Below are 18,810 nucleotides of genomic sequence, written 5' to 3' on the forward strand. Positions count from 1 at the left end.
ATAAAGTACTGTGAATATTATTATCATCACCACTTTACAAGTAAGAAAAAAAAGTACTGAGGTTAAGCAACTTGCCAAGGTCACAATCTAGTTAAGCAGTCTGGCTCCAAGTCCATGTTCTTCGCTACTGCACTATTCTGCCTCTCTGAAAAAATACATGTAAACAACTATTAAAGAACATTTACCCAGTGAACTGTTCTTAGTTTCTACCTAAAGAAGACTGAAATTATTTGGATTACAATAATTGATACAATCTGTTACAATTTTCCAAACCATCATTAATTTGCAGAGCTAATCAGTGCACCCTTCTTGTAAGACTGAATTTACGCATTTTAAAATTAGTATTGTATCCTACCATCCAAGCAAAAAAAAAAAAAAAAAACACACACAATGGCAAACATAATAAACTACAGATAAATTAACAAATCTTTCTCTCACTAAGTGCGAGAATACTAACTTTTGAAAATGTAATATAAATAATTTAATCAAGTACAGAAAATTGTGTGTTTTTAAACCAAGGATACCACCTACACCACATTGTAATTATCTTTCATAACACAAAATAATAAACACCTCAAATTTAATGGAAAAATAATACTATTCTATGTTCCCACATTGAATGCTGAAATTACTTACATGAAGTCAAGCTATTCCCCTGGACCTTTGCTGGGTTACTTTTTAATGACTTACATTTAGCAATATGTTGTAGTTAGTTTGCCAATTTGTAAATGTGACTCACATACACATAAATATAATTAAATAGAGTATGTGGAGATACAAAATACTTTTTTTTTTTTTTTTTTTGAGACGGAGTTTCACTCTTGTTACCCAGGCTGGAGTGCAATGGCGCGATCTCGGCTCACCGCAACCTCCGCCTCCTGGGTTCTGGCAATTCTCCTGCCTCAGCCTCCTGAGTAGCTGGGATTACAGGCACGTGCCACCATGCCCAGCTAATTTTTTGTATTTTTAGTAGAGACTGGGTTTCACCATGTTGACCGGGATGGTCTCGATCGCTTGACCTCGTGATCCATCCGCCTCGGCCTCCCAAAGTGCTGGGATTACAGGCGTGAGCCACCGCGCCCGGCCGATACAAAATACTTTCAAAAGAATCTTTCAAGCAATTGTTTTTTATATATTAAAAAGTATAATGAAATCACCAAATGTCTTCATTATTGAAATATAAGCTACCTGTTTTTACAACTTCAAACTTTCTATGAGCTAGATACATTTTTCTTAGATGCTCATGATTTAGACTCGTATCAGACTCACATGGATCATATACCACTAATTAATAACTATGCTTTGTGTAAAAACATGTAAGTTATCCTTTATGCAACATCAACTTAATTCAGAAGATTTAGGTCATATTCTAAATCAACTATTTCTCATTTCTGACCAAATTTGACCATTTAAAAAATTGACTGCCTAACTCTATTCATTAATCCATCACTGAATTCAATAATTACTAAGACCTGATTTAAAATAATTTTATTAATCCAAATAATTGGGGAGTAAACTGTCTGGAATAATAGATTTGCAAAATGGTGAGGTAGTGGGGGCATAAGATTAGTTTTATGAGACACTTAACTTTATATATATATATTTTTAAATACAGTTTTGCTCCTTTAATTGAGGTATAATTCATAAATAAAATTCACAGATTTTAAGTGTAGAATTTAGTGAGTTTGACCAACGCATATCTCTTTGTAACCCAGTGAAGACTGAATTATTTCCACCATACAGGATGTTCTCTTGACTTTTTTCGAGTTGATCTCCCTATGCCCTAGAGGTAACAAGTGATCTCATCTGTATCACCATAGATTAGTTTTGCCAGTTCTAGAACTCCGTATGTGGAATCATACAGTAAGCTTTTTTGTCTTTGGCTTCTTTCACTCCACATGTTTTTAATTCATTCATATTGTTTTTTTTTTTTAATTGCTAGCACTTTATTACAGAGTAGCTTCCATTATATGAATATACCACATGTACTTATCCATTCACCTTTTCAGTAACACTAGAGATGTTTCTAGTTTCTGGCTTTTATATCTGCTATAAATATATATTTGCAAATTTGTTTTGGCTTTGTTTCTTAAAATAAATTTTCACCTGGGCATGGTGGCTTACGCCTATAACCCTAGCACTTTGGGGGACCCAGGCAGGCTAATCGCTTGAGGTCAGAAGTTTGAGACCAGTCTGAGCAACATGGCAAAACCCCATCTCTACAAAAAATACAAAAATTAGCACTGCACCACTGCACTTCAACCTGTGAGATGGAGTGAGACCCTGTCTCAGAAAAAAAAAATTTATTTATATTCATTTCTTTTGGTTAAACATCAAGGAGTGGAATTGTTGGATTAAAAATAGGTATGTGTTTAACTTGATAAGAAACTGCTAAACAGTCTTCCAAAGTGATTGTATTATTTACACTCGTAACAGATATGAATGAGTTGCTGGTGCCCCACATCTTTGACAACGTTTGATACTGTCAGTCTTCGTAGTTTTAGTCATGTATCGGTGTCTCACTCTAGTTTTAATTTCCTTAATGTCTAATGATAATTACCTTTTGATGTACTCACTAGCCGTTCATATATCTTCTATTGGGACACATCTATTCAAATCATTTGACCATTTAAAAAAATTGCATTCTTTTTGTTATAAATTTGTAAGCCTTCCTTATATACTAATGCAAGTCCTTTGTTTAAGATGAGTACTGTGAATATTTTTTCCCAGCCCATGGCTTACCTTTTTGTTTTCCTAATGGTATCTTTAAAAGAACAAAAATTTTTATTTTGATATGGAGAAAATATTTGTTTTGATGAAATCTAATTTATGTATTTCTTTTTTCTTTTTTTTTTTTTGAGACGAAGTTTGGCTCTTGTTGCCCAGGCTGGAGTGCAATGGCCTGGTCTCCGCTCACTGCAACCTCTGCCTCTTGGGTTCAAGTGATTCTCCTCTCAGCCTCCCAAGTAGCTGAGATTACAGGCACTGCCACCACACCTGGCTAATTTTTGTATTTTTAGTACAAACGGGGTTTCACCATGTTGGTCAGGCTGGTCTCAACATCCTGACCTCAGGCAATCTGCCCGCCTAGGCCTCCCAAAGCACTGAGATTACAGGCGTGAGCCAGTGCAACTGTCCACTTATGTATTTCTTTTATGGCTTCGTGCCCTGAACACACAATTCACAAAAGAAATGTAAATGGAGAATTTATATAAAAAAGATTACCACAATTTACAAAGAAATATTAATTATTCCACTTGTAGAAATTTATCCTTCATATATATTTCTACACATATAAAATAATATGTACATACAAATAAGTTACTGAAAATAACCTAAATGTAACAAAATAGAGGAGCAATTGTCTAAAATAATGGTGCAGTTGATAAAGTAAAATACTAAGATGTCATAAAAGAGAATTTAATAATTTTTATATATTAATTATGTAAAGATCCCTAAGATTTAACATTGCAAGTGAATAAAAGTGAGCTGTATAACTGTGAAAGTATGTGTTAAAAACTTTTTTGTTGTTGTTAGAGACAAGGTTTTCTCTTTTTGCCTAGGCTGGTCACAAACTTCTGACCTCAAGTAATCCTCCAACCTCAGCATTCCAAAGTGTTGGGATTACAGGTGTGAGCCACGGCAGCTAGCCACCAAAGGTAGTTTGTTTCCCTTAAAGAAAAGGAAAAAGTATGTGCAATGCTTGAATATATATAAAATATCGTTGAAAGTATACTAACAACACCGATTGTGAGGAGTGGGAGGATGGGTGACACATAGGTTTGTGTTGGTAGCAGACTTCTCACTCTATATCCTTTTGTATATTTTAAATTTTAAAGAATGGAAATATGTTATCAAGCCAGAAAATTAAAGAATGAAAAATTATTTCTATTAAAGAGTTTGAAAAGTTCAATTTAACATACCCATTTTCACCTATTATTATTATTGTATCCAGAGCTGGTAACAAAAAGTACTACCATATTCTGCAAGTAATAACTAAGCTACTACCTTTAATTTCAACTAGAAACATGTTTTTTGACACAATTATTCTATTTTTAATATATCTTAAGAAAAGTAACCAGCAATACAGACAGAACTACTGTATTAATCTCTGATGCAACAACTGTGGAAAGAGTAAAATGAAAAGGAAAACACATAATAGAACATTAAAATAAAACTATAATAATACCTATTATTCTCTTTAATTATCCATGTACTACTTTCATGATCAACAGATGAATAGAGTTTTCCTTCTAAAAACTGGTGATCCTTCCATACAATGTTGATGTGATCAGGCCAAAACTGTACTTGAATGTCTTCCTTAGTACTGTCTTCTGGAAGCCGTATCATTACTGTCAAATCATCTTCAGTTTGTTGCCAGTAATACAGAGGTTCTATTAAGAAAAGAAAAATTCATCATGTAATAAAAAATTAGAGAGAACAAAAACATAAAAAAAAAACCTAACTAAAAAACTTTTAGCATATTTACTAGTGATCATCTCACAAAACATAATTATAAACAAATATATACAGATCTCTTTGAGGAATTTTTGCTCAAAGATTTGTAGCAATTAACATGATATTTTCTCCTTCCAGATTTACCTAATGCTTGAGGAGATAAAGCACTCATAAAATACTAATGATAGTAATCCTTTATCCTCATTTCTTCCCTCTCTCCCTCCCTTAATCCCTCTTCCACTCCTTCTTTCCCTTACCCTCTTCCACTCCTTCTTTCCCTTAAACACACGCACACACACACACACACACACACACACACACACACACACACAGAGTGAATCCCTACTTCAAAAGAACATAAAGTATGTTACCCAGAAAAGTTAGCAAAGTTGTTATATAATAATATCTCAGTGGATATCTTCTGCCAGATAAGGGAATGGAAAGATGTGCAAAATCACATGTACTTTTAGTATAAAGGCCATACTAGTCTAACCCTTCCTATGCATACATCACAGTGCAACAGGGTCCCCTCTACTCCACACCTAAGCGGACCTCCAGACATTCAATACACCTCTTTGCCCAGATTGGCAGCCTTAACTGCACCACCTTTCCTATGCATAGATCTGGTGTTGGGGGGGCCCTCTCTGCTTCACACCCAGGCAGACTTTCAGGCATTCAAAGCAACTGTTTGCCTGGTTCAACAGCCTAAGTTAACCTACATCTCCTGTGAAGAGATTTTCATACAGAGGGCCCTCTCTGCTCCATGCCCAGGCAGAGCTCCAGGCACTTGGGGTACCCACTCTCCTAGATTAGGAGTTCATGCCATTTCCTAAACCCTGTCCAAAGAACTTGGGACTGGTGGCGGTGGGGGGGGCTTCCCAGCTCCACACCTAGGCACACCTGTGGGCATTCAGTGGCTGCCAAGTGGATTCTCCCTCGGTGCTGGTGCTTGCACCTGCCCTTGGGGGATATGTAAGCAGATCTGCCCAGTATGGTCCTGCCCATCTTGGTCCACGCTCCCCAGGGCTGAGCAGGGAGCTCAGACAACTGTGCACTCCAATAATCAGCCCATTGCCTAAGGCAACAAAGAGCTTCTCCCAGTAAACAAGGATTAAATATATACCCAGCTGCACTGGCTGCAATTGGCTCTTACTAATAAGCACCATCTACTGGCTTGTAGGTTAAAATGCACAGCCAATATATAACCTGCCAACAGAAGTGCATAGGGCTATGAAAAGCAAAGCCCAAAGACCCTACTCAGCAGTCACGCTCCCTAGAGAGGGAAAGAGAAAGAAATAAAAACAACAATATTATAAGGAAAGAAAGAAAAAGAAAAAAGTCCTACCTGCAGAAAAATATTACAAAAATTAGAAGTGGCAGCATCTCTAGATAAGAAACCAGTGCAGGAATTCTGGCACCACAAAAAAATCTGAATGTAGTGACACAACAAAAAATATCACTAGCTCTCTAGAAATGGTCCTTAACCAAAATGGAAACCCAGAAATAGGAGATAAAGAATTCAAGGCATGGATTGCAAGGAAGCTCAACAAGATCTGACACAAGGTTGAAAATCAACATAAAGAAACTTCTAAAGCAATCTAAGAAATCAAGGAAGAGATAGATAAACATCTTTAAAATAAATCAATAAGAGCTTCCAGAATTTAAAAAACCTCACTTAGGGAATTTCAAAATACAATTGAAAGTTTTATCAACAGACTGGAACAAGCAGAAGAAAGAATTTCAGAACTTGAAGACCAGTCTTTCAAATTAGACAAGCTAGACAAAAAATAAAGAACAAATTTTTTTTTAAATGAACAAAGCCTTTGAGAAATATGAGATCATGTAAAGTAACCAAACCTATGAACTACTGGTGTTCCTGAGAAGAAACACTAAACAAATAGAAAAACATATTTGAGGGAATAATTCAGAAAATTTCCCTAATTCTGCAAGAGAGGTAGACACCCAGGTACAAGAAATCCAGAGAACACCTGAGAAACACCATACAAAACGAAGATCACCCAGGCATATAGCACTAGACTGTCCAAGGTAAACACTGAAAGTAAAAACCTGGCCAGGTTGTGATGGCTCACGCCTGTAATCCCAGCACTTTGAGAGGCTGAGGTGGGCAGATCACGAGGTCAGGAGATTAAGACCATCCTGGCCAACATGGTGAAACCCCGTCTCTACTAAAAATAGAAAAAATAGCTGGGTGTGGTAGCATGCGCCTGTAGTCCCAGCTACTTGGGAGGCTAAGGCATGAGAATCGCTTGAACCTGGAAGGCAAAGGTTGAAGTGAGCCAAGATTACACCACTGCACTCCAGCCTGGCGATAGAGCAAGACCAGTCTCAAACAAACAAACGAACAAAAAACAACACTTAAAGGCACCTAGAGAAAAGATATTATATACAAAGGGGACTCCAATAGGCTAACAGAAGACTTCTCAGCAGAAATCTCACAAGCCAGGAGAGATTGAGGGCCTATTTGCAGAATTTTTAAAGAAATTTCAACCAAGAATTTCATATCCCACCAAACTAAGCTTTGTAAGTGAAAGAGAAACAAAATCTTTTCCAGGCAAGCAAGCACTAAGAGAATTAGTTACCACTACACTAGCCTTAACAAGAGATTGTTAGGGAAGTTCTAAACAGGGAAACAAAAGAACAATATCTGTTATCACAAAAACGCAAGTACAGAGCCCACAGTCCCTGTAAAGCAACTACACAATAGAAACTACAAAGCAACCAGTAACAACTTCATGATAGAATCAAAATTTCACATAACAATATTAACCTTAAATGTAAATGATTAAAATATCCCACTTAAAAGGCACAGAGTGGCAAGTTGGATTAAAAACAAACACCCAACTGCATTCTTCAAGAGACCCATCTCACACATAACAACACCCACAGGCTCCAAAAGTAAAGGGCTGGAGAAAAATCGACCATGCAAATGGAAAACAAAAAAGGGCAGGGGTCGCAATTCTTACATCAGGTAAAACAGACTTTAAACCAACAATGGTAAAAAAGGACAAAAGACATTACATAATAATAAAGGGTTCAATTCAATGAGAAGACTGAAGTATCACAAATATATATGTGCTCAACAGTGGAACACCCAGATTCATAAAACAAGTACTTCTAGACCTATGAAAAGACTTAGCCACAAGACAATAGTGGGAAACTTCAACATACCATTCACAGCATCACACAGATCATCAAGACAGAAAACTAAAGAAAAAATTCTGGACTTAAATTTGACACTTGATCTAACAGACATCTATAGAATACTCCACCCATCAACCACAGAATATATATCCTACACATCTGCACACAGAATCGATCCAAGATCAATCACATGCTCAGCTATAAGGCAAGTCACAATAAATTGTAAAAAAATCAAAATCATACCAACTATACTCTAAGAAATCACAGTGGAATAAAAATAGAAGTCACTGATAAAATTAAGTGATTCTGCCCTTAAGGAACTTCCTTTTAGTTTAGTATAAAAGGTAAGAACGTGTACATTAACTTATTTTAAAAAATTAATATCTTCAATACTATTCTACTAATACCATCAATACTAATAGCAAATAGATATTATTTATTTGATAACTATTAAGCATCTAATCAAGGAAGCTAATAATGATTTTTTTAAAAAACTTTTTTTGGTAATGACAAAATGATCAAATTAAAGCAGTTCATACTCTTAAGGTAGCATATCTTACAAGACTTCTGGAAAATATATGAGAAAATAAAGAAAAAATTATGCATCTATCTTGCCTTTGTAGAACTATTAACCTATTTGGGAAAACAAAAGACATAAATATATGTTTACACAAATACAAACAAGCTCTGTTAAGATTAAAAATTACCTTTGATTTTCTGTGACATGTCTTCATCCATATTTTCTTCAAGATCTTGACCAACCTGAACAAATGTGAAAGACTTGTAGGAGACAATCATTAGACCATTTCCATCGGGCTCAATAGCAGCATAATGTGGCACTGACTTTCCATGGAGAATATCATGCTTAATAATTTCATATTTTTTATTATCTGTAAAAAATAGTATTTTTAAAAACATTACAAATAAAAACTATCATCAAAATATTCTGATATTGAAATATTGATTTTAATTATAATTAAATACTTTTAATGTATTATTAAAAGGTACACTATTATGAGTCTTTTCATAAGGATAAACAATTTACAACCTAATTTTCTGTAACTAAGTCCCTATTTTAAAATACTAGGTCTGTTGAAATTTGTTCCCGATTGTCCTGTCCAATGTGGTAGTCACTTGCCACAAGTGGCAACCTAAAATTAAGTAAAATTTAAAAATAAATTCCTCAGTCACACTAGCCACATTTTAATTGCTCAATAGTCACACATGGCTAGTGGCTACTGCAATGAATGGTACACATATAAAACGTCCATCTTGGAGAAATTTCTATTAGACAGCAATGCCCTAGAACTCCAACAGAACTGGCTTACTTGGAATAATAGCTTCTATATGACCAACATCTCCTTGACTAGATCCTGTCTGTCTCTTCATCAGGTACATGATTAGCATCTTCTGAAAAGGGTCACAAATTGAAGACAAGGGGAAACATGCAGTGTGGACTATTTTTCTGCCTGCTCTAACTCCTGATAAGCGGCATTTTAACACTGAAATACATTTACAGCAGAAATGATTTTTTTTATGAACTCATTTATCTATATGCTTATAATTAAACATAAATTAGTGCCACTTTTAACTTTAAGATATAAACAATTAACTGTATTCCAAAAGTTTCTGACAAATTATATTTTCCTATAAAGACAGTAATTTTTTTGCTTTAAAATGTACTCAAACATTTTAGCTGACCCATACCTTTACGTAACAGTTACTCTATTAAAAGTGGGTTGTACTTGTAGGCTTCATACTGAGTAGTCAAAAATCACAACTCAATGTCATAGTATTATGAGTTATACATAGTAGTATCATCTGTTCTAAAATGTCATTGTTTTCACTCAAAATCCCCAACTACATTCACACATTCAATTCACACATTCAGAACAGGCTTGTAATTTAATAAATGAACAAAACTCCTATACTTCCTCTACAGATACCTGCAGAGGCAAGAGTCCTACTTGGCTTTAAAGATTCAAACATAGACATTACATTATTTATAGGGTGGCCTTTCCCAACATGCATGGGACAGAAAAGAAAAGGAAGGTCTCAAACACTGGATTCCATGGTTAAATACTTGTAAGAAATGCTAGGTTAAAATTAAATGCAAATTTTCTTTCTTTTTCTTTTTTTTTGTTTGAGACAGGGTCTTGCTCTGTTGCCCGAGCTAGAATGCAGTGACACGATCACAGCTTACTGCAGCCTCAAACTCCCAGGCTCAAGTAATCCTCCCACCTCAGCCTCCTGAGTAGCTGGGATTATAGGTGCATCCCACCATGCCCAGCTAATTTTTTTGTAATTTTTTTGTAAAGACAGGGGCTCACTATGTTGTCCAGACTGGTCTCAAACTCCTGGGCTTAAGTGATCCTCCTGCTTTGACCTCTAAAATGTTATTTTAGAGTAATATTTAAATATATGTCAAAAATGTATAAAATACATAAAATTCAAATTTCAATTTCAATGTCCACAGGTAAAGTATGACTGGAACACAACCATACTCATTCATTCATATATTGTCTATGGCTGCTTTTGCACTGTATCAGCATAGTTGGATAGTTGTGACACAGATCTTATGGTTACCAATTGGGACTTCAAAAAAGTTTTCTAATATCTAATCTAAAGTTTAAAGTTACTGTGTTCCTCCAGAGATGAAACTACAACACCAAAAAGAACTAATAAATTATACTGAATACTTCAAAGAACAAATCTAGGAAACTTATTCAGTTTCTTTATAAACAATTCTGAGATATCTATTAGATAGATGATAGACAGACAGATAAATAGACAGATAGATAGATAGATGTTTGCTTTAGAATAAAAGGGAGAACTCTCTTAGGAAACAAATACTAATAGTCTTTATTGAATTGCAAACTAGCAGCTATGGTGAAGAAATTTCTATAGAGAAGAATGATAAGTGAACTTACATTAACTTATTCATAAATGAGTCAGCTTAATAAAAACTACTGAGAAATAGAGCATAGAGTCATTATAGAAACAAGCATTCTCAGTACTCAACTACAATTAAAAAGAAAACACTCGATGAGTCAGTAGGAACTAAGCAAAGGCAAAGAGATTTCTTAACACTACAGAAATCCTAATTAATTCACGAGATCGTAATTTCTTTTTTTTTTTTTGAGACGGAGTCTTGCTCTGTCACCCAGGCTGGAGTGTAGTGGCATGATCCCAGGCTCACTGCAACCTCCACCTCCCAGGGTTAAGCAGTTCTCTGCCTCAGCCTCCTGGCAGCTGGGACTACAGGCACCTGCCACCACACCCAGCTAATTTTTGTATTTTTAGTAGAGACGGGGTTTTGCTACCTTGGCCAGGCTGGTCTTGAACTCCTGACCTCGTGATCCACCTGCCTCAGCCTCCCAAAGTGTTGGGATTACAGGCGTAAGCCACTGTGCCCGGCCAAGACTGTAATTTTTAATGTCAAGTTAGAAGCTTGACAGACAGCTTCAAACAGACCAAGGTTCAGGACTTTTCTAAACATGGGAATATTTCAGGTGAGAAAAAGTAACAGTTTTCCTAAATGTAGAAACAAATAATGAAGTTCAATTAGATTTAAAAGAAATCATACTTGTAATTTAATAAAATAAAGATATTAATTTCCAAGTAGGTGTTTATATTTATTTACATTTAAATAATACTATAATTTATTAATTTACATTTAGTTTTAGGTATAAATTTTTGTGTATTATACATATAAATGCATGTATTTTTGAACACATTAAAAATATGTCTGTTAAATTATTCAAAACTTATATAATAATGTCTTTTTTAATACAAAAGGCATAATTGGTTGTGGAAGCACACTGCAATTTTTTTTTTAACTATACCTGAAGAAAAACGATCTATACATATTCATTCCACCAGTGGTGGCAGGTGCCAGAATTGTAACACAATGCCTAAGAAAAAGCAAACAGCATTTATAGGGACAGCTTTGCGTTTCAACATCTACTAAATAATGGCAACCAATAGAGAGAGTTTCAGAATTTTGTTTTACCTTTATTTTTGTTACTAATAGTGACCCACTCCAGAGAAACATAGAAACCACTTCCTTTCATATCCAATTCCTCTTTCTCTATTCGAAGAAGTAGGGTAGCTATAGAATGTTCTTCAGCATTTAGCAATGAGATACTGTGAATTATGATAAAAGGATTCCCAAGTTCTTCATTAAACATAATCTATAAAACAAAATGACACACATACCAAAGTGTACATAATTACATGAACACAGATAGCATAGAGGGAATACACAGGATTCTGGCAATGCAACAATTATTTTGGAGACTATTTATTACAAGAAATTAAAAAAAAAAAAGGCCTTTACATAAAGACTGAAAGATAATATTCCTTGAGGACAGAACTTTAAAGAAAATATTTATTTGTACAACAACAACAAAAAAACTGATCAGCAGTCTTGGCTAAAAACACAGAAAACAGGGCATCCAAACAGCATCTAAAGGAGAAAGCGAACTAAATGTAATCTCCCATAAGAAAGAAATTATCAAGTGAAAAAAGGGTACTACACAAAAAGAGGAGGCAAGGGCAGGTCAGTGTTCATTCCTCCAATCTGTTCTCCTGTCTCTTACATGATTTATTTCTACTTGCTTCCTCTCAGTTTCTGGATATTGTATATGAGTGTGCATGTGTGTATGCCTTTTTCCTACTCTGTTTTGTTTGTTTGTTTATTCTCTGGAAGTTTACAAAGGTAAGAGTCAACAATATTGAAGAATAAAGCACCAAAACATTTATTTTCTCAAAAACAAAAGAAACCTATTAGCATTTAAGAATAAGTTAACAAACTCTATTTAAAATATAATCCTAAAGTGTTTTTTCAAAAGCAAAAAAGCATCATACAAAAACACACAAAATCTTATCAAATTCTTTCTTATGCCACAAACAAGATCTCAACAACTGTTAAATTTTTAAGAGTAAATACAAAATAGAGAACGTTTTAAGGCTGCTTCCTAAACAAGATTTCCAAATAAAATATGGATAGGTGACAAAAAGCCTAACTGAAAAAAAGGTAGCTCTTTAAAAAACAAACAAACAAACAAACCAACCCCCGATACCTGAAATCTCCACATATCTGCTCCTACTTGGAAATCTTATAAAGAAAAGTGTGCTTTAATTTCATCAACTTTCCTATGTATTTGAACATCTGCCAAAATCATTCAAGTAGGAGGCCTTTAGAATCCATTCTAAAGATTTCCATAAACAGAAAAAGCAAAAATTGAAAAAAAATTCCTTAAATACGCAAAACAGAGATGATAGATGAAGACAGGTTTTTACTGGTTTACTGGGTTTTGCTTTTGTTTGGAGAACAGTGGAAACAAAAAAAGGAGGAACAGAAAATGCCAAGTTTTGGCATGTACAAGTAGCTAGTTTATTGTTTCTTTCTTTCCTTCTAGTATGAGCGAAAGGAACTGGAAAGAAACCAAAGGAGTAGACTGCATACTTCTAAAAACTGTTAGGCTAAAGTTTCTAGTTTTCTGAACTAGCCCAGCATCTAAATTGTGATACAGTAGATACATAGCACTTCCATGGTATTAGAGGCAACACATTTGGAAAGCAGGCTGTCTCCTGTAATTTCTCTTTTTAAACTTCAGTAATCACCACCACCACCCTTGGCCTCCTTTCCCCCTACCATGCTCTGTAATAACTTACACTTTTAGCTTCTTAGCTAAATTACAGTAATTCCCCTAAAGTCCTAAAACCCTCCTGAATTGTTTCGTAAAGCGACCAATATTCCACAGTATCTCTCCCACCTAAATTAATGCCCATGTCTCCTCCCTCTCTCACAAGTACCTAGTCAAAACTATTATTAACTGAAAACATCTCTGAAGGATGCTTATTTACTTAGAACACTAAAGAAGGCACAAGGTAGATTTAAGTTTCTAATTGATTAAAAAGATATTGAAGGCCTAATACGTGCCAAGGGGATACACAAAACAAAACCAAAAAATATAAACCCATATGAATCTCCTTCCAGTGGAATGTGTGGTATTATTTTTAAGATGAAAGTGAGCCAAGTAGGTATGTCCTGTTCAAAATCTACAGAATCCATACAGCTCAATACCAGATAAATTCCCACTCCTATGTCTCCTGCCCATCATTCTCAAAATACCTTCCAACTGTTTAAGGTAGCTGAGCTACATACCGCATTACTTCTGTTTTTCAGAAAAATAAAAGTTGTTACTGGAGACCAGAAGAGAAATTGTCACAGTATCCAATGAATATTTGAACCTGTGAATGCAACAGGCTCTTGAAAATAGGCTACTGCTCTTCTGGTTATTTACTGTGTGTGTATTTTGGTAGTATAACATTTATGGAAACTTATTAAGATAGGTAAATTTCGTAAGACACTATTTACTATATTTAGTAAATATAGTAAGATACTATAATTTGGTAGTATAACATTTAGGGAAACTTAGTAAGAGAGGTAAACCATTTGGTTCTAAGACCTCCCTGGTATTTTTCAAGTAATTAAAGCCTGGTCTTTGCAGGCATCTGTTGGTCAGATGAAATTATTTTATAAGATGTAAATATATTGAGCTCACATCTCTTTATTTATCTAGAACTAAAGGCTACCTGCTTAGGTTCAGACAGTAGCAATATTACAATACACTTCTTAGTGTAATTCAAAGGAGCTGAAGTAGTAAATCTTTTGTTATCTACTTGGCATCATTTTCTTCTATTTTCAAAAACTGTAGTTCTAAAGAAAGTAATTCCTTATTTATTACTATTAAAACCTAACCTATCCATCAGATTCATATCTATTTTTTTAAATTAAAGTAAAAATGTTGTCTTGGAGATTGGCATGTAACTACATATTTATATCATGTATTTTTCTAAGTAGAGAATATTCTGGTAATTTGACCAATGTAAACATCCCGGGAAATCTAACATAAGAGTAGAGGAGAAAAACATCCTAATGTAAGCTTTTGGTCAACTCTTCTTCAAGAAGGAAGAGGCAATGTCAATGCTTAGTGAAGTGCTCTACTTATATAAAATATCTGCTGAAAAATGAATGCAATTCTTGACAACTGCACTGACTCCAGATCAAAACAGGAATGGTTAATGTATATGTTTGTGAAAAATACACATTTTATAATTTAGTTAAAATGAGATCCAAAACATCATATACAAAACAAACAACAGATCATATGTAAACCATCCTTGAAAAGCGTCATTTTAAAATAAGTAGGGTGTAATTTACATGTACTTTCTGAACTTTGCATAAGTCTTAAACACATCCTCACCTCCCATTTTTCAGAAGCACTATTTCCACGTTCACCTGTTCCAATGACATACAATCTTCCAGTTCCATCTGACAAGGTAACCCAGGTAGAAGATGTGAAATGGATAGATGCACAGAGGCGATTGTCACATGCTGTCAAATCTGTAGGAAGTCGAAACACCTCTCGTGGTTTTCCTAAGGCAGTGTCCTAAAAAGAAGACCAAACATTATATATGAATCTCTTCCTCTTCATTGATCCCCACACACACAAAATAAATACCTGTAGTGTGGTGGTTTCTCTGCTCTTTAAGAGTTGGAGTCTAATTCCTCTTCCTTTGAGTGTAAGCTGTCCTACTGATTTACTTTTAACAAAAATATATAGTAGATGTGACTGATGGTATGTGACTTCTAGAACTAGGCCATAAAAGACTTTATATCTTCTACCCCACTCTCTCTCTTGGATCGCACATTCTGAGGGAGGCTAGCTACCACGCTGTGAATATGCTTAAGGTAGCCCCATGGACAGAACCACATGCGGAGGAAATGACAGCTCTTGCCAATAATCAACATTCCATGAGTTAATCATTTCAAAAATGTATCCTTTAGCCCTAGTCAAGGCTTCAGAAGACGGCAGCCCTGGCTGATATCTTAGCTATAAACTCATGAAAAATCTTGAGCCAGACCACCTACCTGAACTACTACAACTACTCCCTGATTTCTGACCATAGAAACCATGTGATATAAGTGGTTACTGTTTCAAGTTACTAAGTTTTGAAGCTGTTGCATAATGACAGAAAATTAATACAATGCAGTAATCCAGGTTTCATTCTCTTAATTTTAAAGTTAAAGGTAAGTATTTTTAACCCACTAGTTGGAAATACCACATCATGTTCAAAATGACTACAGAGACACCAGTCTACAGTATGAAAACACTACATTTAGCCTACTAAGAATCTAGGTTTTTGTTAACAAATTTTAATTATGTCTATGTAGTTACAATGTAAAGGCTATGAGTTGCTGCTATGGTTTGAATATGGTATCTCCCCTAAAAGTTGGGTTAAAACCTAATCACCAAAGTGATGTTCCTAGAAGGTAGGGCCTCTAATCATTAGGGCTCCACACTGGTGAGTGGGATTAAGTAACCTTAGAGAAGGGCATGAAAGATAGTTTGTCGCTTTTGCTCCTCTCTGCCTTCTGTCATGTGAGGATGTATTAATTATGCCTCTTTTCTGAAGAATGCAATGTTCAAGGCATATCTTGGAAGCGGAGACTGAACTCTTACCAGACACCAAACCTGCCAGTAACTGGATCTTAGACTTTTCAGCTTCCAGAACTCAAAATAAATTTCTGTTCTTTATAAATTTCCAATTCTCAGGTATTTTGTTACAGCAGCACAAATGGACTATGACAGTTACATTGCTAAAATGTTTTACAAGAGAATACATTTTTAAAGGTCTATAATTCAGAAAATAAACTTCCTCTCATATACCAAACTGTACTCAAATTCAAGAATTTGTTTTTGTTGCTAAACTTTACAAGCTTTGCTATAGGAGAAAAGTAATCCTTTATATCCGTATTTCATTCCCTTCTCTTAGAACTTAGATCTATCTATCTATATGTGTCTGTGTGTATGTATATATATATATACACACATACACACACACAGACACATATATATATTATAGAATTTAAGAAAACTATATACAATGTCCTTATTAGCCACAAAATTTTTGGACACCCATTTTTTCTTTCTAAAGCACCTAATTTAGCTTTCTCTGAAACAGCACCTTTCCTCCCTTTCATATTTTACTGCTTTATATAATATTAAATTAAATAATATACAATGGCAAGCAGAGCTCACATTAAGTTCGTAGAATGATTAAATCTGAGTATCAGTGATCTAAAACCACAAGCAAGAAACAACTATGCCAGCATTGTACTAAGTAGCCTAATAATAGTAAACATTAAGCTTACTGTTGTCTTTCATCAGTATGCTTTACAGAGAGAATAGAGACTATCAATTAACCTATTCAGTCTGTTAAGTGGAGGTCAATCAAGATAAATTTTACTGTAGTTCAAGTCATTTAGAACATGATGTGGTATTTCTAGTTAGTGAAAAAAAGAAAACAGACTAGTCCACAAATGTTACTGGGACACCAATAGAACTTCTTGGAAAAATTAAACTTAATCTTTCCCTCATACCACACGAAAATACTCCATATTCCAGTAGATCAATTGTCTAAATGTGTTACGGCTAAAGAAAAATAATGTTTTTATAATCTTAGGATGGAAAAAGTCCTTCTATATGCAAATAAAAGACATGTAGGAGAAAGGGAGATAAGTATTTGTCACAAATATAACTCAGGGCTAATATATATAACATAAAAAGAGTCCTTAAAACTAAACAAGAAACATGATTAAAATGTTTAGGCAGATGAGCAGATCATGGCAGACAGGAGGCAGGAATAGACTGCAGTTTCAACTTTGACGGACAGAGCAGCAAGAAGCCTTGCATCATGATTTTTTCCTCCAGAATGACAGCAGGAATAAAGCAGGAAAACTGAGAGGACCCATAGACACTCTGAAGGAAGTGGATTGCTCATGCAGTACACAGTATTTTTTCAGGCTACTATACAGTATTTTTAAGGCTGATTCCTGAGTCAATATAGATGTAATATAAAAATTATAATGCCCATATATTATATATAAAGGACATTGTAAATAAATAGTAAATATTTAATAAACTATACATATTTATAAAAAAATCTTTAAACACATTTTGGGGCCCTCTTAGTTGCAGCTACAAGTAGAGACTCTTTGAACTAACCAAGTATTTTTCTAATAAATATAGATTTATAGAAAAGGTTACTAAGGTTTAAAAAAAAAGATCAAGCAAAATTAAGTGGGGATACCATTTACTAGTATTATTAGACACTGACAGTTAAAATTTTGCCCTTTTAAAAGGAAGTGATCTTTTTCTGATGTAAAGTAAGTCTTTATATCATTAATAACCATTAATTAATTTTTTTTTTATTAAACATACAGTTCTAAGAAATTGCCTCCCCCTCCTTTTTTTCTTTATTCAGGCATTGCAGCTCAGAAAATGTTACTCTGAAATAACGGCACTTCAACATGAACCAGCCTCAAAGTTTTACTGGTCTCCCCTTCCTTCCTATGTCTCCCAAGAATGAAGCTATTCTTTGAACTTCTTTCATCTGCCTATAAACTGGACCTGCCAAAGAGAAACACAACTGCTTTCTCTGAAATTTCATTAACCAGAGAACATTAAACTTCTATCACAGAGGAAGAGGCTGAAAATTAAAAACCCTACCTAGAGCCCAGATGAACTTAGTCACAAACCACTGCCTGCTCTCCATCTCATTCAATTTCCAAAGAAAAGTATTAACTAATCATTGTCTGAGCATTAGGCTCATTCATTCATTTCACCCTAAAAATAATTTGCTATCCTGCATTTCCCCACGTCCCCTTCTGATCAAGCACAAGAAGGGTATGAACAAGGGTATATAAGTATCTGTACCCCATTGGGTTACTGGGTAGTCATTTTCCTGGATTCCCCCATGTACACACGTTAAAATACATTTATATGCATTTTTCTCAAATTAATCTACCTTTTGTCAACTGATTTTCAGCACACCTTCTAAGAATAAAGAGGACACTCTTCCTTCGTCTTTACACAGGTAAGTAAGTGGTCCCCTAGTAATTAACTAAACTGCGAAAAACAAGCTGACACTCAGACCTAGAGATGAGCATACTGACATACAACTGAGCTCCTCTAACAAACAGTTGTAACCTGTCACTCCAAGATGCAGCCACAGGTACATTCTTGCAAATGAAATCCAGTAACTGCCCCTTAGACCTTTAAGTACAAATTAAAGAGGCACTACAAGATGGCATTCTTATTTAGTAGCAGAAACAAA

At 34.8% G+C, this 18,810-nt stretch overlaps 1 protein-coding gene across 1 annotated transcript in view; it reads right to left on the minus strand.

Annotated features, from left to right (window-relative positions):
- NUDCD1 (NudC domain containing 1) overlaps positions 1-18,810 on the minus strand; it is a 64,996-nt gene that overhangs the window by 27,696 nt on the left and 18,490 nt on the right. Inside the window, exons 3-6 of the mRNA XM_012443301.2 lie at positions 14,895-15,080; positions 11,633-11,813; positions 8,328-8,510; positions 4,190-4,394 (exon numbers count right to left, since the gene is read on the minus strand). Coding sequence (XP_012298724.2) covers positions 4,190-4,394; positions 8,328-8,510; positions 11,633-11,813; positions 14,895-15,080 — 755 coding nt within the window. The remainder of the gene's footprint in view (positions 1-4,189; positions 4,395-8,327; positions 8,511-11,632; positions 11,814-14,894; positions 15,081-18,810) is intronic.

Source organism: Aotus nancymaae, unplaced genomic scaffold (assembly GCF_030222135.1).
Source record: "Aotus nancymaae isolate 86718 unplaced genomic scaffold, 86718_ANA_hifiasm-v0.15.2.pri h1tg000036l, whole genome shotgun sequence".
In the NCBI taxonomy this organism is placed as follows: domain Eukaryota; kingdom Metazoa; phylum Chordata; class Mammalia; order Primates; family Aotidae; genus Aotus; species Aotus nancymaae.